The 25,500-nt window shown below is 41.9% G+C and overlaps 1 protein-coding gene across 4 annotated transcripts in view; it reads left to right on the top strand.

Moving 5' to 3' along the window:
- Window positions 1-25,127, top strand: part of MLLT1 (MLLT1 super elongation complex subunit) — a 33,988-nt gene extending 8,861 nt beyond the window's left edge. For 2 of the 4 annotated variants that reach the window (XM_068661887.1, XM_068661883.1), the window contains 9 exons: window positions 6,556-6,699; window positions 9,390-9,515; window positions 11,405-11,951; window positions 15,603-15,698; window positions 16,515-16,626; window positions 17,971-18,070; window positions 18,296-18,367; window positions 20,146-20,217; window positions 20,701-25,127. In XM_068661887.1, the coding sequence (XP_068517988.1) occupies window positions 6,556-6,699; window positions 9,390-9,515; window positions 11,405-11,951; window positions 15,603-15,698; window positions 16,515-16,626; window positions 17,971-18,070; window positions 18,296-18,367; window positions 20,146-20,217; window positions 20,701-20,829 (1,398 nt within the window). In that variant the 3' untranslated portion in view covers window positions 20,830-25,127. The remainder of the gene's footprint in view (window positions 1-6,555; window positions 6,700-9,389; window positions 9,516-11,404; window positions 11,952-15,602; window positions 15,699-16,514; window positions 16,627-17,970; window positions 18,071-18,295; window positions 18,368-20,145; window positions 20,218-20,700) is intronic. The other 2 variants (XM_068661885.1, XM_068661886.1) reach the window with 2 other exon arrangements.
- The last annotated feature ends 373 nt before the right edge of the window (window positions 25,128-25,500 follow it).

Raw genomic sequence — 25,500 nt, 5'->3', positions numbered from 1 at the left:
TTTTGGCATTTTGGTCTTCAGAAATGTGAAAAGTAGGTAGGAAAATAGTTTTAGTTGTAAATTTATCCTTGAAACTACAAATCTTTGAAACACCTTTGCCCTATTTCTTACATGAAAGTATTGTGGAGAATTTCTCTTCCGCTTTTAATTAATCAGTCATCTAATTAATTTTGTCAGTAGTCCCAGTATTAGACAGGGGCAGGCAGTGGTTGAAGGAGAATGTGATAGCTTCGGTATCCCAGCACATCGTTTGTCCAGTGAAATGTTTCTGGGTTCAGCCAGGAGGTTGAAATACGGAAGCTATACTGAAGTTACTTGAAGTTTGCTGTTACTTCTTTATAGTTAGTAATTTTTCCATCGCTATGTCAGCAAATGTTATATTCTCTGCCCATTTGGAAGTTAAGCTCGGTACTTGTAATTACTGGATGTTCGGAAGCTGCCCAATGTGAAGAATTGGTTTCATCCAACAGCTACTGCACAGTGCTGCTACTGACCTGAAATACAAAGAGTTGTGTGATTATTTTCATTGAGCAGGGTTGAAGGAAACTACGAGGTGAATACTGCTGCAAAGACTGGGATGGAGTAGAAATTAAAATGTTTGGGAAAGAGGAGGAGAAATGGCAAAGACTTGGAATACAGTTCATTTTCTCCTTCGTTGAAGAACGTGACATTAAAGCACCATATAAATAAGTACTTACTACTTAAAGGCCATATGTTCACTCTGATCTCTGTAAACCTGTTGATACTGGTGGGGATCAGCTGTTGTGTGGAGAGCATATATTGTTCTGAATTGATCACAGCATTTGGGACTTATCCTTGACTAAGTCTTTTCAAGTAGATATTATGGATTGGTCCTGGGATTAGATAGAAGATGCAGTGTTTTATCGGTGACCAGACAGGACGAGTCAGGTGGTTCTCACGGGCCATATGCTCCCTACATTCTAGCACGTTTTTGTTGATGAGTGAAGTGTGTCTTCTCAGCTGAAACCAGAGCTGTAAAGGTTTTGGGATTTGTTTATTGATGCATGTTTAGCTTTGTAAAGGTGAGAAGAAAAAGGATTTAAAGAGGGAATGAAGTAATCTTTGAAGGTTGATCTTTGTCATGGTTGGCTGAAACTTTTTTTCTGCGGTTTAAGCTGCCTTTCTTAGCCATTTCCTTTCTCCATTCTAATTTGTTACTGGGATGATAAATAGTAATTGTCAGAGCCAGTGTACTCTTTGCTTTGGCTAAAGAAACAGGGGCATACTCACTACTAAGAAACTTTTATTAAGATTGGATTAAGAATGTTTTTAGCAAACTTCATCAGGGATTTTCTTTAGGCAAGTTTGCATAAAATTGCCCATTAACTCTCCTCTGTGCTAAAATACTACTTTGCCTGTTAGGAGTAGGAGAGTCAGTGCTCTTGGCCCTGCTGGAGCTTTTTGATGCCTTTCTGTCAGACAGGGAAGTGTCAGCAGAAGATTAGAAAAGGTGCAAGAGCCTGTTCTCCTCCTGTACAAATGTGGTTAGGCCTTGTTGACATGTGTTTGGCCTTTCTGTGCTGTATTTTAGTTCCTTATTAAGTAGGTGTTTTCTCAGTCTTGCCATCTGAATTGCAGAAAATACTTAAATATTGCTCTGAACTTTGAGTGTGTGTGTATTTGGTTCTTTGAGAGAGTCCCAGTTGCTTCTAGAGGCTGTCCAGTCTGCTATCTGCTCTGGTGTTGGTCGCCAGCTGGAGCCTCTGCAGCTCAACGTGGAAAATAAATGGCAGGACCGTAGCAGGTTAAATATTATTTTTGAAAGCAGGGTTGACTAGTGATACTAGATCACTTGGGAATTTTTGGACTGAAATGTTAGTATGTTATTCCTATTTTTAAATCCTTGTGTTTCTTTCTGTAGTGAGGGCTGCTGTTAGTGGCTTCTGGTGCTTGAATCAATACAAGCTGGGTACAATAAACACGTTGCTGTTTTTCTGATACTCTTCTCCTTTTCTCTTCCCCACCCAATTTCAACGATCTTGAGATTTTTTTCACGGCATTGTTGTCTCCAAATACATCTCTCATAGTAGTGTACATTTTAATCTGGAGGCTGTAGCACAGGCATGACTTTGGTACTCAGTCACTGTTACGTTTTTGCATCCTAATTACATTAGGTCTTCTCTCTGCTTTCATGTTGTTCTAATGTAAGGCAGACTATTCTAATGCAATGTGGATGAGATGTGTTAAAGCCTGTTACAGACTACCTTCCCATTGCAGGATGCTTCCAACATTTACCTAATGGAATCCATGTAACTTAGGGTTTTTTTAGTAGTGAAAACGGAGGCATGTGTGGACGGCAGAGAAATCTGTTTGTTTCTTCCAGTTTCATTCAGAATAAAAACATGTATGCTTCCCCCATTCTGCAATATTCAGAGAAGTGCTATGTAAAATGCACGTAAAATATTGAAGGGAAAAATTATTTGATTCTTTTTTTCAGAGTAGGAGCTCAGTGGAGATGTTGTGTATGGGCTCAGATATGGCCAGACAGATGAGGATCAGGGCTGTGCCATCAGAAAGGTGTTAGCTGGTCCGGGTCTCCTGAGGAAGGCTGCTGAAGTGACTGTATTTAGGCAAAGTGCTTGATTTTCTTCAAATCCCTGTGTTATGGGAGCAGGGTCTGTGCAGGTTTGAGGAAAAGAGGAGTCGATTTCGCCTGTTGCTGTTTGTGATTGCTGTAAGTTGTGGAAGGAATAAAACTGGTCAGTGTTTTGAGTGCAAGCATTTGTTTGCTACCATCTTTTAGGTCCATATCACCTTACGTACCTAACCTGAAGTGCTTCCTTGTGTGCAGCTGAGCGATGCATCTTTTTAAATATTCCATCCTAAAATGATGGGTGTTATCAGTTCATCCATTCTTCCACCCGTCCTGGCGAAAGCACCCGTGCTGTGTCTGTAGCCAGTGTTTGGCACATTGACATGACTCTTCCTGCGCTGGAGAGGTTGTAGTGCCTGGCAAGGAGGCATTGTCAAACCCAGCAGCCTTCCTAGCTGTGCCAGCATCATATCTTGGATTTGTAAGAGCTGGTAGATTATTAAATACTTGTATTTGAGCAGTGAATACATTTTCTGATTTTCAAAGAAAGCAATTGGCTTCGAATGGGGGACAGTTCCAAAAAGCTCACCTCTTATCTTTTGTGAGGTTTTACAGGGTTTAATAAAACAAGGATGGCCTTGCCAGCAGAGCGCAACATAAGGCTGGGGACTTGCTTTAAAAATGTATATTGCTCTATTCACTTTTAAATGTCCTGCCCTAAAGTGGGAGGGAAGACTAGTCAGACGGGTTGTGCAGGCTGGGGGTTCATTTATACAGACGTTATGAACTGGATACAGATAAATGACTCTGTCAGGCTGGATCTGTGGCAAAAGGGAAGTCCTGTTAGATGTTATGGTTATTGAATAACCATGAGGCTGCTTCCTTGGTGTGCTAGATTTTTGTAGATAATTTTGTTTTATGGCTTTCTAAAAGTGATTTATGAGCTTTATGTGCACGCTACCAGTGAAATTCTTTTGATTTGTGTGAAGTGGCAAAGGGCACACCCTGCCTTAAAAACAGGACAAGGAAATTTTAACAAAAGACTTTGAAAAATTCCTGCTCTTACGAAAAGTGCCAAAAGAACTTTAACCCTTTACTTCAGAACTCGGAAGAAAGCTAAAGCTGCTCCAGTATTCATAACCGCACTGGCAGTCAGTGCAGACAGGAAGCTGGAAAACAGTAAAAATAAAGGACAATGTGCTCAGGTTTGGAGATCGGCGCTGCAGCAGGCGGAATTCAGTGGATGGAGGGAAACTTACAGCGGCTGCAAATATGGCTGGGCCCTCCCTCAGCACTACATGCTTCTCTTTTCTTCCCTTGCATCTGAGATTTAACGAGCAGATATGGACTGAGGTTCAGGGTGTCCTTACTCAGACATTCCATGCCAGATTAACCATTTGACAAAAATGACCACTGAAAGGCAGCAGTATCTGCTAATTATAAATTCATGTCCTTTCTAAAGCCTTTATTGGAAGTAAGGTCCTTTGGAAAAGCTTATGGTCTCAGAAGGCAGCGAAATATCCACAGGAACTGTTTCTCCTCTTCTTAGTTTTACTTAACAACAAGGATTGAACATGAGAATGTAGAATTGTGTAAGGGTAAAAAGCTTGGCTCTCCTATTCAGATAATGCTCAAGCAGGAGCATAGAAAGTGTCGCTGCAGCAGGAAAACAAACTGCCTGGAGTATGTGTGGATCCCAACATCTTACTCCAAAAGATTTTGAAGTGTGACACTGCGGATTGATTGTGGCATTCTGTTTAAAGTTAGAGGATGTGTGGGCCCAAGTCAATTGAGGGATATTTTCTTTGGCTTTCCTCTTTTTTTTTTTTTTTTCCTCCTCCACTCTTAATGGTTGTTTAGAGGGGAGAACCTTTGAGGGAAGACCGGATGGGTTAAGCTTTGGAGTGCCTTGAGCTGTAATCATTAGCAGTCAGCGAAGGCAGTAAAGAATGTTTATTTGCAGCTTCTAGCTTTGAGACTTTTGTACTTTTAGGAGTGCTGTAATCTTAACTATTCACTTGGATGGGGGGCTTCTGATGTCCTGAGACGATACAAAGGATATTTTAATGATCGTGGTACTTGGCTAGAGCTTGCTTCCCAGAAGGGTCGTGATCTCCGAGTTGGAGAAAGTTACATTTTAAAAGTGTCTTAATTTTGCAATAAGTGGAAATTCATCACAGAGGTCTGGTATGTATTTGGGAAGTTCTCTGATACTTTAGAGCCTGTATAAAAAATGGAATACCTAAGACAAAAGGGGAATTAATCTTCTATTCCATTCTCCTGCTCTGAAAGCAAACAGGCAAATGACACAGTGGAGTTCTAATAATGTGCCATAACAGCCTTTGACTAAAGCCTGCTTTTACTAATGTATCCAAGATCAATCAATTCCATGTCGTAAACTAGGAACACGTTTTAGAAACAATTCTTAGGCGACGTTTGAATTTCTAGTCATCCTTCATTTAAGTTTATTAGACTTTGAGGGACCCTCTACAGCTGCTGTTTTAACTCCAGTGTAAGCATGCACATGCAGAGCTCTCTAATGATTCAGTTAATGAGAACAGTCCTTGTAGCAAAGAAGAAAATGACAAGGCAATGTATTTGGCAAGTATATTTTCTTCTTCCCATTCATATGTTTTAGCAGACACTGAACACTTTCAAGTACAATTGGACTCTTCAGGACTTTTCCAAGAGACATTCTGAAGACCCTTGTGTTGGTAGCATGCTCTTATTTGTTAATATGAGACTTCTCTATTGTATGTGACTGCTTAGATGTCTGCCTTCCCCTCTTTGGAAAGTTAGGATGCAAGACCTTAACTCCCAGGTGGGCTTATGGTACTGATTTTGATGTAAACCAGGTGTGCTTACAACACTTTATTATTAGGAGTATAGCTGGTACAAGCAGTGGCTTATTTAGTGATGCTGGCATCCCCCAAGCAAACAGCAGGAATTGGTGTGGTCTGAAGCTGTTTGACGCTTCAACCTATTTTCAGCAAATCTAATGGTTTGGGCTGGAAGCCTGCGGCATCTGTTCCCATACAACAATGCAACTACACCAGGAAATCAAGCTGATGGATATGAATTGTGGAAAAGACTGCTGTGCAGCTGCTTGATGTTGCGCATTGAATGAGGCATATGGGATGCATTCATGTAAACAGTGAAGGTACTGTAACAGGGGAGTCTGTTTTGCCACTTTGGAGTTTTCATACTGAAATGCAGAATGCAAGAAAGCACTAGGAAATGGAGTGTCAATATTTTGCAATACAGAAATATTATGAAATACTTGCAATTTGGGGGCAGGGGTGGGAAGGGATTTCCAGTCTTCTGTACAGCAAATGCTTAGTGTTTGCTGTGCTTCTGCAGCAGGTGGAACAGAACCAGTGAGGCGCGAACGATCCCCAACATGCATACAAACTCTGGATTTCTTCAGTGAAAGCATCCTTGGAAAGTTCAAAAGCTTAGGATATCTTCCCATTCAACTCCTGCAATATGCATATTGAAAAGGATTTTACAAAATGAGTCATCCTTTTATAATTGTGGTTAATCTTTTCTCAGTACCCACAGAGATCCTGTGAGTTCAGAAGTTGTCCTCCCTAAATAAAGGATTTTGTTTTTCATAATATTGATTGGTTCAGTTGCTTCCCAGAGAAGATGAGATCTGAATTTTAGTGAAAGCAAAATAGTGGATAAAGATTGTGAACTTGCTTTCCAGGGATTATGTGAATGCTTTTAAACAGATAATTGTCAGTATTCTCTGTGCATTTCTTTTGCAGTAGAAAGACATGCCTGAGTTTCTGGTGAGAGGTATGTTAACTGTGTGTGTTTTAGGGACAAATAGCTTATTTTCCAGCTTTGGAAAGCCCTTTGATCTCTTGATTAAAAACTATGAATGCAACACTTATTTGGTGGTTTATTTGGGATTCTCAGGAGCGACTCTCTGCATTCTCTGACTTAGGGTGCTTGCCAAACTTCTTCCTTTTTCCCAAAGTCTGTCTTGTTTTTAGGAGGAGCCGAAAAAGGTTTGTTTCACATATGACCTGTTTTTGAATTTGGAGGGAAATCCACCAGTGAACCACCTTCGTTGTGAGAAGCTGACTTTCAACAACCCGACGAAGGAATTCAGACGCAAACTTATTAGGGCTGGAGGGGTAAGTGCCAGAGGAACTGGAGATCTGAAGACTTTCTGTTAAAAATTGTGTGATTTAGGTTTGTTCTGAGGTTTCTCCTCAAGAAACTGGCTGCTCTTGACTTGGACTGGGGCACGCTTCGTTGGGTTAGAAACTGGCTGGATAGCCGGGCCCAAAGAGTCGTGCTAAATGGAGTCAAGTCCAGTTGGAGGCCAGTCACTAGTGGCGTCCCCCAGGGCTCGGTGCTGGGGCCGGTCCTCTTTAATATCTTTATCGATGATCTGGACAAGGGCACTGAGTGCACCCTCAGTATGTTTGCAGATGACACCAAGCTAGGTGCATGTGTCGATCTGCTCGAGGGTAGGAAGGCTCTGCAGGAGGATCTGGATAGGCTGCACCGATGGGCTGAGGTCAACTGCATGAAGTTTAACAAGGCCAAGTGCCGGGTCCTGCACCTGGGGCACAATAACCCCAAGCAGAGCTACAGGCTGGGAGATGAGTGGTTGGAGAGCTGCCAGGCAGAGAAGGAGCTGGGAGTGATGGTGGACAGTCGGCTGAATATGAGCCAGCAGTGTGCTCAGGTGGCCAAGAAGGCCAACGGCATCCTGGCTTGCATAAGAAACAGTGTGACCAGCAGGGCTAGGGAGGTGATCGTCCCCCTGTACTCGGCTCTGGTGAGGCCGCACCTCGAGTACTGTGTTCAGTTTTGGGCCCCTCGCTACAAGAAGGACATCGAGGTGCTTGAGTGGGTCCAGAGAAGGGCGACGAAGCTGGTGAGGGGCCTGGAGAACAAGTCCTACGAGGAGCGGCTGAGGGAGCTGGGCTTGTTCAGCCTGGAGAAGATGAGGCTCAGGGCCGACCTTATTGCTCTTTACAGATACCTTAAAGGAGGCTGTAGAGAGGTGGGGGTTGGTCTGTTTTCCCACGTGCCTGGTGACAGGACGAGGGGGAATGGGCTTAAGTTGCGCCAGGGGAGTTTTAGGTTGGATCTTAGGAAGAACTTCTTTACCGAAAGGGTTGTTAGACATTGGAACAGGCTGCCCAGGGAAGTGGTGGAGTCACCATCCCTGGAAGTCTTTAAAAGACGTTTAGATGTAGAGCTTAGGGATATGGTTTAGTGGGGACTGTTAGTGTTAGGTCAGAGGTTGGACTTGATCTTGAGGTCTCTTCCAACCTAGAAATTCTGTGATTCTGTGATTCTTTTTACCTGCAACCAAGTAAGCTATAGTTTTCTATGTTCACTTAAAGACCTCTACCAGGTTTTATTTCTGGTTATGGAGCAGCACTAGAAGCAGAATGAATCATTTGTGATCAGTGGTACTTTATTTTCAATTTGAATATCACTTCTAACATCCAAGCAGTAAAGCCACTCTGGAAATGGAGATCTGTGGGTGTTAGATGATGTCCATCAGGCACTCAGTTATTGTTGGCCTTCCTAGTGTCATGAGCTCTATCTGTGTAGAAAAGGGAGAGGCTTCCAGTGTATTCCTTACTAATCTTTGTCACAGGAAGGATCAGCAGATAGCATTTGTTGGTCAGTAAATGTCCTCTAAACCTGGGTTTGGCTCCTTGTGGCCTAGCTAATTAAAAAGTAAGGAAAAGTGTTATAGAATTCAGAGTAAAAATGGGTGTGGGAGGAAAAAGCTGTATTCTTGAAGCCATGGTAAGGTTATGGGTTACTACATATAGTTGTTGGATAAACTGTTACTTCTGGGAAATTAATATGCAGTGATAGACTAAAGAAATTATCCTTAAGTAACTATCAGATGTAGGTCAATTAGTAAGGGCCGCATAGTGCATAAAGTTTTTAACCAGAGGTTGTCATGACTCTGAGACACCCCATATATAGTAATGCATAATTCTGTTTTCTTTAAGGACTTTATTCAAAATGGTCTTGACTGCTGGCAAAACTTTCTTCCAAAAAACATTTCTAACCTGAACAAAAAACAAACAAAAAAAAAAACACGTTGAAGTTTGTCAATAATAAATCTCAAGTGTAGTAAGTATTCTAAGCAGATTTTCCTCAGAATGCCAGTGCTTTTCTGTGTTGGGCATGAAGAAGGTGGTGCTTATTTTCAGCCATAGGATGGCTGGAAAATCATTTACACTCTAGGATTTTAATAGCTCATTATTGTGTTCCTTAAGTATTAAATTGTTTCAATGGTGAATCACATGTGGTGGAACTTTTCAATAGGGTTACTCTGACAGAATATACGGGAGGTAAGAAGGAAAGCTGTTTCATAGAAGTCAGCACTTCTTAAGATCTTGTCAAGGGAGATACCCAAGGGCTACTTTTTTCTTTTTTTTTTTTTTTTTTTCCTGAACAAGTGAAGTCTTGCTCATTCCTTCCAGATTTCCCTTGGTATCTGTTTGCAAAGTAAGAGCATTTGCAGCAGAACACAGGTTTTTGTCCAGAGCTCTGTTGCCTGCTTTTACTCAGAATATTGGAGGTCCCTTTAGCAAAGGTACTTGATGCTGCATATTGCCTTTGAATTGTTGTGGTTTTCATGTTCAGTATTTCAGGAGTTTCCTTGAGACTGAGCATCTTAACTGGAATTACCTAGACAATAACTTTTATGGCCTTTAAGGTGGGGAAAAAATAATCTAAAAGATGAATTAGTGTGTTAACTGGGCAAGTGACTTAGTATAATCATGTGTTAATAGTATGTTCACCTTTTCTCATGCATAGTTTTTTCCCTCTCTGTTACTAGGTGATGGTAATGCCAGAAGGAGCAGAAACAGTTTCAAGGCCAAGTCCCGATTATCCTATGTTACCCACAATACCACTTTCTGCCTTCTCTGACCCTAAGAAGAACAAACCATCCCACGGGTCAAAGGTCAGTGTAACCTGCTTTTTCATCATTTTGAGGTGAAGAAGTCTCTTACAACTCTATTAATAGGAGCTCGTTCTGGCTACTTCTAATTCTGAAAACTGTCCTTCTACTGTGTAGTTCAGTCTTTAGGAAGTCTACATTGGCCTCTTTTCCTGTGCCATTTTTTCCTATTAAGACTGTCCATTTCCTAGTAAATACAAGGAGGTGGAGTTATCAGAGACAGAAATTGTCATCCTGTTTAAGCTTGAAATAAGAATTGTCAGTGTAAGAATTAGTTGTTCTTTTTTTTTTTCTCTTTTTAATCTTATTTTATACCAGAGTAATGCAGTGAAGACTGCTTTGGAAATTTGTACCTAAATATGTAACCACAGTTCCAAACCAGCTAATGTTGTGGAACTTATAATGTTAACTGCATCAATAATTTACTTGCCCTCTAAATTTAGGAAGCTTTTTCATGATTTGGCAAGCTTATCTACAAAGATCTTTTGAAAGAAAATTAAATGCCCAAGACTGAGAATTATTGGTGAACCGTATCTTTCTGCTGAACATGAAGATTTATCTGTAGTAGCAGATTGTTGTATCGAGTCCTCTCTGATTGTTTTGACTTGTCCTTAATGCTGAAGATGAATTGTGTGGATCTTTCACTGTTATGTAAAGCTGTGCTCTAATTCCTGTGGGATTTCAGTCTCTTAGCAGCAAGGCTAAGTAGAGAGTCAGCACTTCCTCTGTCTTTAGGACTACTTGGCATAGTGGTGGAAAAAGCATAAAATATGCTGCATTTGGTCAAGCTAGTGATTTCAAGATTTGATGTTTGCCTCAGCAGTATCTAGTTCTTGAGACTTCAGAAGAAGCTTAAGTTTTCTTTTTTACTTGTGTAATAAAGCTACTTTTCTGTAATTTTACATAGGAGAAGCAATCCATGGGCAATGCGCTTTGAAGCAGATTACATATTCTTTATCAGTCTGAACAGTCACAAATCTTAATAGCAATCCATTTTATGGTGTAATACAATTCCAATACCCATTTTCTTCAAGGCTCTAAACACTTCGGGCACTTCAGTCATGTCTTCTGATGTTGACATGAAACAAAATAAGGATGCCATAACTATTAGTGGCTGATTTAATTTTGGTCAGGAATTAAGCATTAGAAAACAAGACAAAAGAGGAATAAAGGGCTCTGACACAAGCTCTGGTGAAAATTGCTGGTAGCTAAAGAGACAGTAAGTCACCTGCATCTTGTCCCCCAGATTGCCCTCAGAGGTGTGTGTGTGTTTGCATCTCAGCATGTCCAGTTCATACTCCAGTATCTGCTGTTTAAATCTGTGATTAAAGTTGATGAAATGCCTGCAAGTATCAGAGGCTCTGTCTCTCTTGCAGTTGTGGGGGGATTGAGTATTCTTAAATTGCCATGTAATTGACGTGGTGAATTTAAAGTTAGGCTGTGACCATAGCTTGTATTTGCTGTGGATGTGTTTAATGTAAGAAAGAAATTTGACTGTTTTTTCCTCAAACTTGGTGTGAAGTATGACTTTGTATAACAAACACTACCTGAATGGGTTTCCTCTTATCTGGCTTCAGATGTTAACCCTGCAGATTTAATCTGAATTAAATACGTAGCCTCCCTTTATAAGCCATGGGAAGGAACAGGTGTTTGTGAAACGTGTTTCTTCCTGTCCTAAGGTAGATGTTGAAGTGCATACTGTCAATTTCTGTCCCTCGACTGTAGGGAAATCTAGATGACTGCCTTGGAGGTAGATGAGTACATTTTGCAATGGTGGGTGTAAGTCTACAAGAAACAAGGTGCTTCAGTGTGATATGAGTGTTTTTTTTTCCAATTCTGTGTAGAGTTTCAATTTCATACCTAGCTCGCATGTTTCTGTTACTAATACTTAGGATGCAAACAAGGAAAGCAGCAAGGCATCCAAGCCACACAAAGTAACCAAGGAGCACAGAGAGAGGCCAAGAAAAGACTCTGAGAGCAAAAACTCCTCCAAAGACCTTGAAAGAGAACAAAACAAGCCTTTGAAGGATTCCTCCAGAAAACCCACTGAGAACAAACTGCCTAAGGAGGAGAAAGCACCTCCAAAAGCTGCTTTCAAGGAACCAAAACTGGCCGTGAAGGAGACCAAACTGGAGAACACTTCTCCAAAGGGTGGGCCGCAGCCGGAATTAAAGTCTTCCAGCAAAAGGCCCTCCAATGTGGAGTCACCAAAGCCTAGTGCCAAAAAACAAAAAAAGAGTAGCTCCAAAGGGGTAAAAAATATTCTGGGGACATCTCCCAGAACCTCATCTTCCTCATATCCAGAGAAGAAACCAACTAAGGAGAAGATGAATGCCAAAGTGGAAAAGGTAAAATCTGAAAGTGAGGCCAAGGAGATCAAAAAGCCTGTGGAAATGGAGGAGTCAAATTCAGAGGATGAAACTTCTTTCAAGTCAGAGGTGAGTAGGGATTGGTCCTTTACCAGATTTTTAAAATCACGATGCTTAAATCCTTGCATGAAAAGACAGTCAGAATTATTCCCTCAGACAAGACCAAGAATCAGATTGGCACACACTCGTCTGGGCTGTATCTCAGACAAACTACTGTTTGAAAATCTGGTCATTATTAATCACTGAAGCTGCCCGGCTTACCTGGTTCAGATATGCAGTGCTGTGCAGGTTTATCTGCAAGCACGGTTATCTAAATGTTGGAGTTTAAGGTTATGGTATCTCGTTCATTCCCTACAACAACATTGATAGAGCAAGAGTATAATAAATGTATACAGACTTTCTACCTACTTATAATGTCTTTGAACCTGGTCTTAATTCAGAAATCGAGTGAATAACTTTAGGGATTTTTTTTCAGAAATATATAAATGTAAATAACTCTATTCCTGACAGCCTGTGAGAAATGTTATTGGCTAAGGCTCAAAATACAACCACATGCCATTAAATCTAAATAAATTGTGTTGTAAAACAAACCAAATTGTTATTCTACTACTATTTTTAAAAGCTGTCTAAATATCTTTTTCCTCTTTACAAGTAAGAACATTTCTCACCCTCTATCTTCTGAAAATTGTTTACCCAAAGAAGGCAAAAAAAGGAGTTGAAAGGCACAACCTAACCCAAACTGACTACTTTTCTTGCATATTTTGTTTACTCTAAAGAAGCTATATGTCTTCTAATAGGTTTCACAGGATAAGGTCACATGAGTTTTTGAACTGCTTACTACTGTCTGCTTTTAGAATGATTTGTTTTACTAGAGTGAATTTCCTAGGGACAGCTTGGATTACGATTTAATCAGCACCACAATACAGTAACTATTGATGTGTTTATTTCAGAAAGGGCTTTTGCAGAAGATTCCTAATAGAAGAGTTTATTAGGGAGATGCTAATTGAAGTTACTCTGCAAAGATTTTTCCAGACTGATTGAGCATGAAGCTTGTAGATTAAAAAGAACCAGCTCCTCTCCACTTTAAACCTTGTATCTGAAGTGCATCAGCCCCTCATCTCTGTACACCTCGCTACAAGCTTCTCTTTTCTGCTGCTCTCTAAGGCCTGAATGGCTTGTAGCTCCTTATTTCTTAGGTGTCTGTCCCTTGGGACTTGCCATGCAGCTGCAAGCTGATAGCATTGTTAAGACTGTGCTGTGAAACCACCAACTGTGGTTGTGGTTCCACGGTGTCTGCTGCAGGCCTGTCTTGCCCCCACCAAGCTTTGTATGCTTCTGTGTCCTCTCTTGCACCAGCTCTGGTGTCTGTTGGATGCCTTACAGAGCTATTTGAGTGCCTGCCCAGGAGGAGGATGGGAATACTCAGTGTGACGGAGGGGGAACTGTGGCAGCTTTCTGTCAGCTCAGCTTAGGTTTCTGTGGAATTTGAAGCTTAGGGATATAACTGCATAATGCATTGGCATCAGCAGAGAAGACAAAGTTCCTTTTCCATCCTGGGAGGGTCTTTCTGCTCCCAACACTGCAGTTTGCTACTCCATCGTTTGTATTGGTACAGCTGTTTGTGGCTCTGTGTGGTAAGCCACATCACTAAAGTGAATGAGCAGCTGGAGGTGGACCGGGGCCCGGAAACTCTTAAATCAGCTTTCCTGCTGAAGCCAACGTATTGTGCAACATGCTCTGAGGCTGCAGTACCACGATTGCTTTGAGTTGACATCTTTGCAGGCTGCTGTTGAAAGGAACGGTCTTGCTCTCATTTGCGCTGCTGGCATGAGAGCTCGTGTGACTTTGCAGTGGGCTGGAGGAGTTCCTCCTTCCATTTCAGCTCCTGCTGAAAGTTAGTTGTTCCTTTTTGTGTATTCTTTTTTCCATCAAGACCAGTTCCCTGATCTGGCCTCATGCTTGGCTGCCTAAACGCTAGTGCTGACAAAAGGGAGAGGCTGAGATGTGAGGGTTGGATCTCTTTTTTCCTTTGTTAGCGTACTCCTTTGTCATATCACGGTGACAGTAACGGCAGCCCAAGCATGCGGAGCCCGTCTAGCGGGATGCCTGCTAGCTGGTTGAAATAGCCAATGCAGTCAATGGCAAAAGGAGAAGAGGGGGGGACTTTACAACTTCTGGCTTCTGCTTCTCAAGCCCCGTTAATTTTTTTTTAGGGAACACCTGCTAGATTATCAGGAATGAATTGATGGTAAGATGGAATCTGAGAAAGAAACAGGAGCTGTGCTCTCTCATCTTGAAAACATTGCCCTTTACTTTGCTGTAATTTTACTAGACAAACACATATGCTGCAGAGTGCAGCACGTGGATATTGGCGTTGCTAAATTATTCTGCTTTGCTACTGAATAATTTGCAAGGGTAATAATACCTATTTTTGACATCCTGCGTCCACCCCTTTTCCTTTTGTAGGAGTTGAATAAATGCAACTCTAATCTTTAGTGATAAACTATAGGGGAGGGGGGCAGTATTGAGATGAAAATCCTGCAGCTTTCACCAATTAATGCCCAAAGCTGCAGACATGCCTCGTTACCTGTTGACAGTATTGCTCTTGCAGTATTAACGTCTTCTGTAACAAAGCTCGTTGATCAGTGGCAATGTGAGGTGTTTTTTTTTTTATTTTTCTAGCATCAGGATTCGATAGCAGCAGTAGTAGGTGCATTCTCAGGAGTGGAATTGAAATGCTACATTTCCAGGGAATTACTTAAAAACAAGCAAACAAAACTGTGCTGTTACAGTACAGCAAGAATCTTTAAACTAGGTTCCACTGAGAGAGTAAAAACCTGGGAGATGATCCTAAGTCACTCCTGCTGTCAGGGAGGAAATAGTTGATTTGCTTTCACTGCCACCTCGTGGCAGTGCGCTAAAGCATGCCAAAGCTGTGCAACAGCTGATCTTGTGCTCAAAAACTTACAGAGCACTAAATCTTGGCTTCTGGATGTCATTAGGAGCAGTAGTTTCTAACGTGCTTTTTTTTTTTTTTTTTTTTTTTTTACTCAAACACTTACTGCACACTACTGCCAGTAGAGCTGGTTTCACAAGAGTTTAGCTGGTTTTTGTTAGGTTTTCAGAAGAAACTGGAAACAGTCCAGTGGATCACTAACATCACTGTAGAAATAACTGTTTTGAGGGCATACTCAAAAGTTGGGATATCTTTAAATTTCGGAGTTAGATGAGTTCGGTAGGACAGGTTTCTTTTCCACATCTAATGATGAGTAAGAAATGATCAGAGAATGTTGGTGGGTTAAAATATGTACAGGTTTGGAAAAAGCTAACTTTTTTAAAAGAAAGCATTGACAATTGTGCTGGGTTGCATGCCAGTCATCTTTTGCATTTCACATTAAGTTTTTTTTTTTTCACTTTGGCATTTTTCAGGTGCTATTTTTTTGTCACTGAGATTATTTGAAACTACTGGCATGAAGGATTTTGTTGGGACCTTTTGATGCTGCTACCCAAGTGTGCTGGGCTATGGCGCACTGAAGTTTTCACAAATGTCTTTATTTATCTTGCCTTTGTGTATTTGATGCAACTCTTAGAATTGCATTCAGTGATGTATGGTGTTTTAGAGTGCTCAGATGTTTCTGTCTTGCTGTGCTTTGTGCTCTGTGCTGATTCTCCGGATTAGAAGGGTTAAGATTTTTTCTTTTTTTTTTTTCCCTTTTATGGGGGGTTAAGTCTGTCCAGTCCAGCCCTTCCAACTCCAGCTCCAGCTCCGACTCCAGCTCTGACTCTGATTTCGAGCCATCTCAGAACCACAGTCAAGGTGTGTTGCGAGAAATAAAATTTGTTAAAGTCTTCCTTGCATAATATTAAAAGGCTCATGAGAATCAGATCTTTTTCCCCAGTGCCATATACAAGGCTAATACACTTTCTTTTATGGAACTGTGTGTTGAAGCTGTGGTGTTTCAGCAAGAAAAGTCAATAATGTCATAGTGTAGTTATGAACAAGTACGTTTCTGGTTTGGGCAATTAGTTTATGACTAGGGTATCTCTCTGGATTTGGATTTCTCCCTGTTGACTTTGGTTTCTATCGCAGCTTATAAATGTGTGTGTTGCTGCCTGATCTTATAGCATCATCAGAATTTTTCCTCCAATGCCATATATGTTTTACTAAAAATTAGAGATGTGGCATTCATCATTTGGCTAGTACATAACAGGTTGTCTTTCTCTGATTTCTCCACTGATAATCCAAAGAGAGATACTGTAGCAATAATAAGTGATCTAACCCTAACAAGTGCAGTATTACTACAGATACGGTCTATTGAGTGACATTTAAAATAGTCCCCAAATACATGAAGAACATGTCCTTTTGTTTCCATTGCAGAAGAGAGTGGGAGGGTTATGGTGGAACAGAGTGCTTTACAGAAATCGGGATGTTTGTCAATTCTGCTTGAGTTTTGAGATAGAATGTGTTCTTTTGGCAACTTCTCTGTGCAAAGCAAAAATACCAAGGTATTCTTCCCAAGAAATCTTGATTGATCTTAAGGATAACTAATCCAATGTAGATCAGGGAGTTCAGATGGAGTTCTGCCATGTGTCCTAGACCAGTGCTGATCTGCTTTCTCCCCTCTGATCCTAGGCCCGCTGCGCTCCATGGTGGAAGATCTGCAGTCAGAGGAGTCGGATGATGATGACAGCTCCTCTGGAGAAGAGGCAGCAGTCAAAGCAAACCCAGTCAGCCGGGATTCCAGGTGGTACCAAATCACGAAGAAAGATGTTTGCTGTCTCTTTGCCCTCCATGTTTGTATTTTTGCATGCCCTCTGTTTGGAGGAATCAAAGTGACAGGGCTGTGCATTAGAGGAAGGCGGGAGAGAAGAAGCGAATGAGCAGATGTGTCAATGAAAGCAGCAGGGTGAGAACAGAATTGGATAAGGAGAGATCACTGGAGCTGAAAGAGAGGGAGCTACTGGAAAGTGGTGTGTGAGCTTGCAGGTGTTGGTGACTGAACCCCTTAAAATAATCACCTAATTGTCATCTTTAGATCTCTGGTGGGCTGAATGGTGTGTGACAGCTTTGATCTGCAGAGATTAGAGATGCGTTGTGGAAGCTGTCGGCATGTGTGCTCTTCTTGCTGTGTCTTCACTGATGGCGCATGCAGGCAGTTGGTTACTTGACTCCTATGGGACTTGGTTAACAGCTGTTTCCTGCTTTAGTCAATGGAAATAGTTGAATTTCATCCTTCTCCCCTCAGGAAACACTGATGCAGCCAAAATCTGGAGTCTTAGGCTGAATATTTGAAACCAAATGCTTGGCCTAGATAGCAGCTGCAAATTTTACGTAGGGCTTGTGTTCACCAAAAAAATCTGTTGCACTCTGTCATTATCAGCTAAACAGCAACTGAGAGATTTTAAAGAGTATTTTTTTTTTTTTTTTTTACCTTTAAGGGGATAGGTAATAAATATTTTTTCAAACTCATCAAAAGTAGGATACCTTCATCTGTATGGCATGAGAATAAAGAGGAAATCTAGGTGATTTACGTAATGCTCTAGGTGATCCTACTCAGCAGGGGGGTTGGCCTAGATAATCTTGAGAGGTCCCTTCCAGCCTCAGCTGTTCTGCGATTCTGTGAAATCTCAAATGTCACAACATAGCAGAAACACTAAATAGATACATTTTTTGTTGCTTGGGTGCTCCATGGAGATGTTAACAAGCCTCTCTTGAGCAAATACTCTGTTTTGAATGTTTTTGAACCCACAAAAAGCAGTTGCCATTTGCAAAAATCAGGTGGTACTTGGTTATTCAAAGTGAATGTGAGTATGGGAGAGCTGAACTGCTAGCTGTAATGTGTAAACCAAAGCTGTCTCTTTTGCCTGCCCAGGAAATGGAAGATGGCAAAGGTGATGTCAGGTGTGGAAAAAGAAAATTCTTGGGAATTACAGATAGACTTTGTCTCACAGACAATTTGGTAGACTGTAATAAAGAACAGAAAGAGCGGGCATCATTTCTGCTTCACGTAGCTGTCAACCGAACTGCACACAGTTAGATACTTTTCCCATTGCCTGTTGACGCTAATTCTGTGCTCCTTGTTTTCCAGACTGAGCCTTAGTGACAGTGACAGTGATAACAGTGCGGACTCTTGCCTGCCAAGTCGAGAGCCGCCTCCTGGTCAGAAACTGCCTGCAGCAAATAATAAGGTATTGAATCTTATGTGCCCGTGCAAAATTGCTTTCCACCAGTGCTGGTTCCTGCATCATGTTCAATCCATGATGCTAGTTCTGGCTTGCACTGATGCTTCTCTATTTCACTTTCTTCATCAGAGAGGTAATTTCTCCTGATTCAGTGCTGCGTATCCAAACCATTAAGCCATCATTTTGTCTGAACTACTTTTGGTCCCTAATGTTGATTCGTTTTACCCTCAGGCGTCTGGAAGAAAAAGCCCAGAGTCTTGTAACAAGCCAGAAAAGATCCTGAAGAAGGGAACGTATGACAAGGTATGTTTGAGAATTTGCATATCATGGAACTGTCGGATGCTCGCTAACATTTCTGTGTATAAAATAATTTGAGCCAGCCTAGCATGTTCAGATTATTCTGCCTTGGCAGGTTAATGGCTTGAGTATAATGAAAAACAGATGCTGAAAGGATAGACTTTGGAGAGTAACGCTAAAGAAATTGTGTATATTAGATAGACCCCCAGGTCTTTTCCATGTGCAAAATATTAAAATTGTTTTATGCTTGCCCTTTGAACCATTGATGTGGCCACTGCTGCAGTGGTGAGTGCTTCTTCATTAAAAGGCAGTTTTAATCTGTCTTTGATCTTACAAATTAAGGATTTTTTCAAGGCTCTGTTTTGCCTATAGTTGAAACCTTTGTTCAGTGAAACTCCTTTCTTTTCTTGCCTCCAGGGAGAGTCAAGCAGCGTATGTTCTCCTAAAGAATGTCTGACTTGCAAGCAAATAGTCAAATCCCAAGTTGTCCAGAAAGTTTCCCCCCCTGTGATTTTTCTCATAAAGCAATTAACTGGGAGCTTAATACTTCTTTCTAATCACAGAATCAATCTGTAGCTCTCATCCTTTCCTGTTTTAAGACATTTTCAACAGGATAACAGATCACAGGTTAATTGCTTAATATTAGGTTTAAGTGTGATCTTGGAGATACTTGCATCTGAGTTTCCTGCTGGCTACAAAATTTTCTGCCGCTGAATACCGTTAAACATAGCTGAGAGGGCTTATCTGAGAAGAGGTTTGTAGGAAATGGTACCTTTTATTAGACTTCTTAATACAGATAGAATGGGACACTTGAGAGCCATTGAAGAGAGAGAATGCCTGAAATTATCACCAGTTTTTACAACTGTCAGTGTTTTTATAAAAGATATTAGCTTTTCCAGAATGTATAGCATTCAATACTATTTAGGTGTTTGGGGAAAAATGCTTTTTTCTGTGTGCTAAGGAGGACATATATTTTTTTCGCTATATTTTTTTTGCCTTGGTACAATTACATAAATGAGTTCAGCTTTGCTGATACGAACATGAACAACTCTGGGACAGCTTTAGAGATTAAGAGTCTATCCCCTGTGAGCAATAGTGTGCCAGGAACTTGCCTTGTTGGCTGCTTAAATTAAAAAACAAAACCACTGACACAAAAACAACCAAACAACCCCGTGTATATGAACAATTAAAATGATACTGAGCTTATAAACAATCCTGCATTTCCCACTGTGGGGTGTGTGTGTAAAACTAACCGGGAACAGAGCACTCAGATATTTTTTTTTTTTTTCTTACCTAAACACAAATAGGTGCTCAGATTGCTAGGGTGTTGATCACGGAGCATTGGTGCAGGTGTCTTCAGGTAATGGGTAGTTATTAGTACAGCCTGCTGATGAAGAACTTGCTCTGAAGTTGACCTAGCTGAAGGATTTCACCTTGTTGAGGTCCTCTAAGCTCAAAGTTTTTGGCAGTGCCTTATAGCTGGTTACAGGTGAGCTCAAAGGTTCTGATCATGTCTTAAAGCTGGAGGCAGGTGCTTATTTATTGGTGTCATTTAATAGCCTAGTTGATGGTATTCAGACCATCTGTATTTCCATGAAGTCTGTAGTCTCCCAATACTTGAGAGAGGAGGCAATAAAAAAAAGCGGGGGGGGGGAGGTAAAATTGAGAATAAGAACATCTGTGAAAGGGCCTTGTGTTCCTCTGATCCTTACTAGGAAAGTCACTTTGGCAGCCATACAGACATGCCATGTATGTCACTGTTCCTGTTCATGCCTCCCTTACAGGCCTACACCGATGAATTAGTGGAGCTTCACAGGCGACTAATGGCACTACGAGAGCGCAACGTGCTACAGCAGGTAGAGATCATTTGTCAGCTTTCTGGCAGGCCGTTGTACTCTGGTAAACTTGGTGTCCAAGGGTCTCAGGCAGACCCCTGTGACCTTTCACTTGCCTCTCCTCATGAGAGGGTCTGGTTTACTTTGAAAGCAGATGCATAGAAAAAAATCAGGTGTGCATGCAATGTTTTTATTGGAAAAGGTACAAAAGAGTCCATCTTTTCCTCTTGTCATCCTGCTAGCTGTCTCAAAGCTGGGCAATCTCAGTGTAATTGAAAAGGAAGCATGATCCCAGGTCACCTTCCAGACGGAGCTAGTCAGGAGTGCAGGAGGAGCTAGTTTGCTTTTCTGGGAGATTTTCTTCTTGCAAGAGAGACATGTCCCTGAGGCTTTTCTAAAGGGATAAGAGGACTGGATGGGTTGCTTTGTATCTGCTGGCCCTTCCAGTGTACTTAATCTGATGGACTCTCTCTCTATGTTGTTGCTTGTCTCCTTTCTGTACAGATTGTAAATCTTATTGAGGAAACCGGGCATTTTAATGTTACCAACACAACCTTTGACTTTGACCTCTTCTCCTTGGATGAGACAACCGTCCGTAAGCTGCAGAGCTACTTGGAAGCAGTAGCAACATGACGCTTGGCCTTAGAAGCAGGCTGCTTTTGAAACCAGAAATCCCGTTTATTGGTACCAGGAAACGAACCCATGGAACTAGGCCTTCTTATTCTCTCGATTCACCCGAAGCACTGCCTTAGAGAACAGCCATGCTCTATGAATGCACAGCCAGCTGCACTTTCTTGTAGGCTTCAAACAAGCACCCATATTGCTGAGTCTGTCCTCCATAGCTTCATAAGTCCACTTGGGCACAGGTCCTGAGTAGAGCAAAAGACACGCTGCACCTAGCTGCAGCGCAACACTTCTGGTTTTACTTCAAGAAACTGTGTTTTAAGAACAGATTTTCAGGCGTCTCTGAGAGCTTAAGAAGTGTGGATGATGTTTTCTTCACTAAATCTTGGGACCAGCCTGCCTGCGGAGCTCTAGCAAGTCCGATTTCCTCCAGCTCTGTGATGAAGCATTCATGATGCGTAAGCAGGATTGGCTTTTACAAAGCTAACCGAGAGGCTGATGGCGGAGGAGGCTTCCTAGGGGTATTGTTGGTCTGTTGTGGGGAAAAGTGGACAGATTCCAGCTTTGATCACTTGCAAGTTCTGCTGCAGTTTGGTACAGAGCACTGCTGTAATTTGGTTCCCAGCTCCTGCAGGGCATCGCTCCACACACAGGACCTTACTCTGTTTCAGCTTCCTGGAGAGACCGTTTGTGCTCTTTGAAGAGGCCTCTCGAATCTGCTGTCTCCCGCTGAGGTTTTGAGACATCTTGTTTGTTGATCTGAGCTCCTAAACAAAGTCTCACTCCTTTCAGTCTGCTTTAACTCTAATAGGACTACAAAACTGTAAGCTGTATATTTTATATATATATTATATATATGTATGTACTGTATGTATAAGAAGGGCCTAGTTGGGTCTTACGATTTTAAGGGTGTGTTTTTCTGTTATGTTTTTTAATGGCTATGGCAGGGGAAGGGCGCTTAATAAGATTTGACTTGTTTGTTAAAATGCCTCTTGTGGACAATTTTTAGTGTATGAAAGCTGAACAGCGATCTTCAAAGCATTTTGTGCTCTGGAAGGGACTCACCTGTTGTCTTTTTCATTTGTCAGTGTTTAATAACTTTGCCAAAATATGTGATTGGTTTTGTTCTATGTTCTCAAAGAGGAATCTCCTACAGTGGCCCCTATAGTAGTGGCTGTACTTTGGGAAAACCAAAACAAGGGAGAATTTTATTTTGGGACGCACCTGGAAAACACTGATGTAACAACCAAGTGAAATCAGGTTTGTTTCCTCCTCCCTCTCCCCCCACCTCGCACCTGCTCAAGAAATGGCAGGAAACAGTAAACACTAATCCAGAATCTTTCATCTCTTTCTAGTCAAACTAGCATGGGCTTCAGGAGTTGTCTGTATGCTGGCTGGGTGTGGGGAAAGTCATGTAGCTCTTATCAAAACGGTATTACACTCCTGTTCCCTAAATCCAGTATTTTTTATTTTTGAAGAATTGCTTCTTTCTTCCAATCAGTGTGTAAGCTTTTGCCAAATGTTAAGTGGCTGCTGGCAGTGAGGAGGAGAGCAGCAGTTCTGAGGAGCCCTCTGCTCATGCACGCATCTCTTGTGTCTATAAAAGCCCTGTGTAGGAACTGGGGAGTTGCATTGTTCCCGGGTTTGCTGTCCCTTCTCCATCATGAAATTTCAATCCCTTGTTTTGGGTTACCCCTTTCTTTATCATGGAAATGTTGCAACTAATCAACTTAAGTGGCAATATGATGATAAGCTTGTTTGAGTTGGGTCATGTTGACCCGATTCCCATTAATTTTCTTTGTACCATCTTTCATGTGTCTCGTGTGTGTGTGTATATACATATATATACATATATATATGTGTGTGTGTGTGTATATAAATAATCAAGCTCATGCCAGGTGCGTGCCCTGTCACAACAGTGATCTCAGCTGTTTTTTTCCTGATGAACAATGCCAAGCCTGGATAGAAACCCTGTGTACAAATGTACTTTGAGAAGGTGGAGGATGGCAGGAAGAGGAGGAGCTGTGATGGCCTTTGTTGGCATCGAATGCCGTGTGCAGGAGGACAGCAGCTGCAGTCCATGAGCGTTCATGGATTCGCCTGTTTGTGGTGCCAGGTGTGGTGGGTATGCGTGAACTGCTCATGGTCCCTGCTGGGTCTGTGGCATGGAGGAAGTGAGTCTTGCTCAGCTGCCACAGCCCCACGCTGGGCTCCCTAGGCACGTGGCAAAGCCCCTGGCACGTGGTGCCTCCTGCCGCAAACGGTTGGTGACACTCCCTGTCTCTGAAGCTGCATAACAGTGCTGGTGGCAAGCCCAAGCCTGAGATCCCTCTAGGTCTTTGGTCCTCTCTTCACTGGGGTAATTAACTCCCACAGCTGTTGTGTCCGTGTTGCCCACCCTGGCAGCTTTTCTCCTGGGACTATCAGTAGCCTCCAGAGTAACCACAAGGGACTGGAGGTGCCACCACCCTTCTGCCCCCTTCACATGTTAAAATCTGAGTCGTCACCGCTGCCAGCTAGTCCAAGAACACACGTGGGCAAGTGTTCCTGAACTTGGCTGGAAGCGCATGGGGCTCCTGCCCAAGGCTGTGGCATCGTCCTGTCCTGGAACCGACTTTATTCGTGAAGTCTAATGAGCATTGATGGGAATTTTGTTTTTATAAGAAGTATTTTACACATGGATTTTTTTAGACTGTTTATAATCTCCTTGAAAACCCGAAATAGGATTGTTCCCCAGCAATAGTTCTCCATTGTGTGCACATGCTGATTTGTTACTAAAAGGTTTCTTGCAAGTACATAGTTGTTCTACAGAGTTGTTGTTTTTTGGGGTGTGTGGTAGCATTGGGGACCACAGGAGGAATGACTCTGCAAACCAAGATTTGTCAAATTTGGGCCTCATCTTGTGTCCCCTTCTAGTTACATATGAACGAGTTCCCTGTGTAGATTCTCTATAGGCTGGCTGAATGCTGTTCTGAACATGCCGTGTACAGGTATTTGTGGATAAAGTGTTTGTTCTTGTGTCACTCTTGAGAGCATGGATGGATTATTGTACAATAGGAAGGAGGGGGCAGTGCTGCTGTCAGCATTGCTTCAGGTCTTCGAGGATGTGTAGTAGCTTGCATTATTTAAAAAAGGAAAAAAAAAATCCAAAATTGACTTCTAGCCACAATGGTTTTTCCAAGGAAAATGGGCAGAACTCTGTTACTTTTCTGTGTCCTTCATCTTGTTACTGAAGGCATGAACAAGTGCTGACCAGTCTGAAGGCTTTCAGAGTTGTTCAGAGTTGCTTTGAATTGAATCGTGTTGGAGGTAAGATCAGGACGCAGCTTTTCCTTTGTCCTTGGCCTTTGTATTAAAGGGCAAAAGAGGGGTCAGGAGTGTTTTCCTGTTGTCTTGGTCTGGTATGTATTAAGCCTTGAGGCTTTGATTACTGACATTTAGTATTAAGATGAGGAAAAAAAAAAAAAAGGATAGTAAGGCTGGCTGTCTCCCAGAACACCAGCTAAGGAATATTGGATATGTTGGTGATGAGACTGGCTATGCTGTGGTCAGGCTGAATACATGGAAGTGCAATGATTTTTGCCACCAGTTCTTATACTGCTGTGTGTGGTGGTGGAAGCATCAGAACTAGCAAAGAAATTGATGCAACAATCCAGAAACAAGTTTTTGTCAGATCTTGAGAGTATTTGATGGTGAGAGGTTTAAACGTCCCCTCTGGAGCTTGCCCCATCCCATTCCCTGTGAGCAGAGACCCAAGTCACTCTGGTTCTGCAAGCCTCAGCTGTCACATTCTCGAATGCACTAGAGCACGGTCAGTGTACTTGGAGTGTCTCTGCACTAGCCCAGCTGCCTGCCACACGCTGCTTGGCATGCTGATACTAGAGACAGCCCTTGTACACCTGGTATGAGTATTACTTCTAAAAAGATGAGAAATGATTGGTGTTGCTTACATGGGGGCATGAAATAGCCATCAAAAACTGAAGAGATGAGTTTGCACTCCTAAAGAAAATATAAGTACTTCAACTTCTAGATAATTTTTAATTGTATTTCTGCCTAGAATCAAGGTATTAAATACCTTGTCACTTGAGGATTTTAAAAGTTGTGTTGGGAAATGAATTCTTCACTTGGCTGTAAGAAATTCAGCTGGCCCAAGACTAACTTCAAGATTAAAAAAAAAAAAAATCATGTTTGTAATACATTACAGGATTGTTTGTCCTGAATTTTAAACCTTTTTGTTAAATTTGTGGAACTATGGAGGAATTTTCTAGAAAAAGTGAAATAAAGTAAGATGGAAAAGTAAAACTTCATTTTTTTGTTGTTTTATTCATTGTTTTGCTTCTCAGTGGACAGAAGGCTTCCCCCCTAGCATCTTATTACCTAAATGTTGTCTGTCAAAACAGAAACTGTTCTTGCTGGGGGCTGAAAGCAGCAGTGCAGGCATGGGGCCCTCCTGGGCACAAACCAGGCACAGCTGTGCAGTGCAGAGGATCTGCTGCAGGGCAGCAGCTCCTGGGTGCAGTGGGCAGCTGTACACCTTGATGTCATCCCCCACCTGGCAGCAGCCAGAGCGCTGTGGTGCCTTCAGTCTGTCACAAACAGCTCAGTGAGGCAGAGTTCCAGCTTGGACCTTCCTCTGCAGTCTAGCTGTGACAAATTCCCCTTCTGCAGCCTCTGTATTTT

Source organism: Anas acuta, chromosome 26 (assembly GCF_963932015.1).
Source record: "Anas acuta chromosome 26, bAnaAcu1.1, whole genome shotgun sequence".
Lineage (NCBI taxonomy): Eukaryota > Metazoa > Chordata > Aves > Anseriformes > Anatidae > Anas > Anas acuta.
Note: the sequence above shows the minus strand (reverse complement) of the source record. Positions and strands in the feature narration are given on the sequence as shown.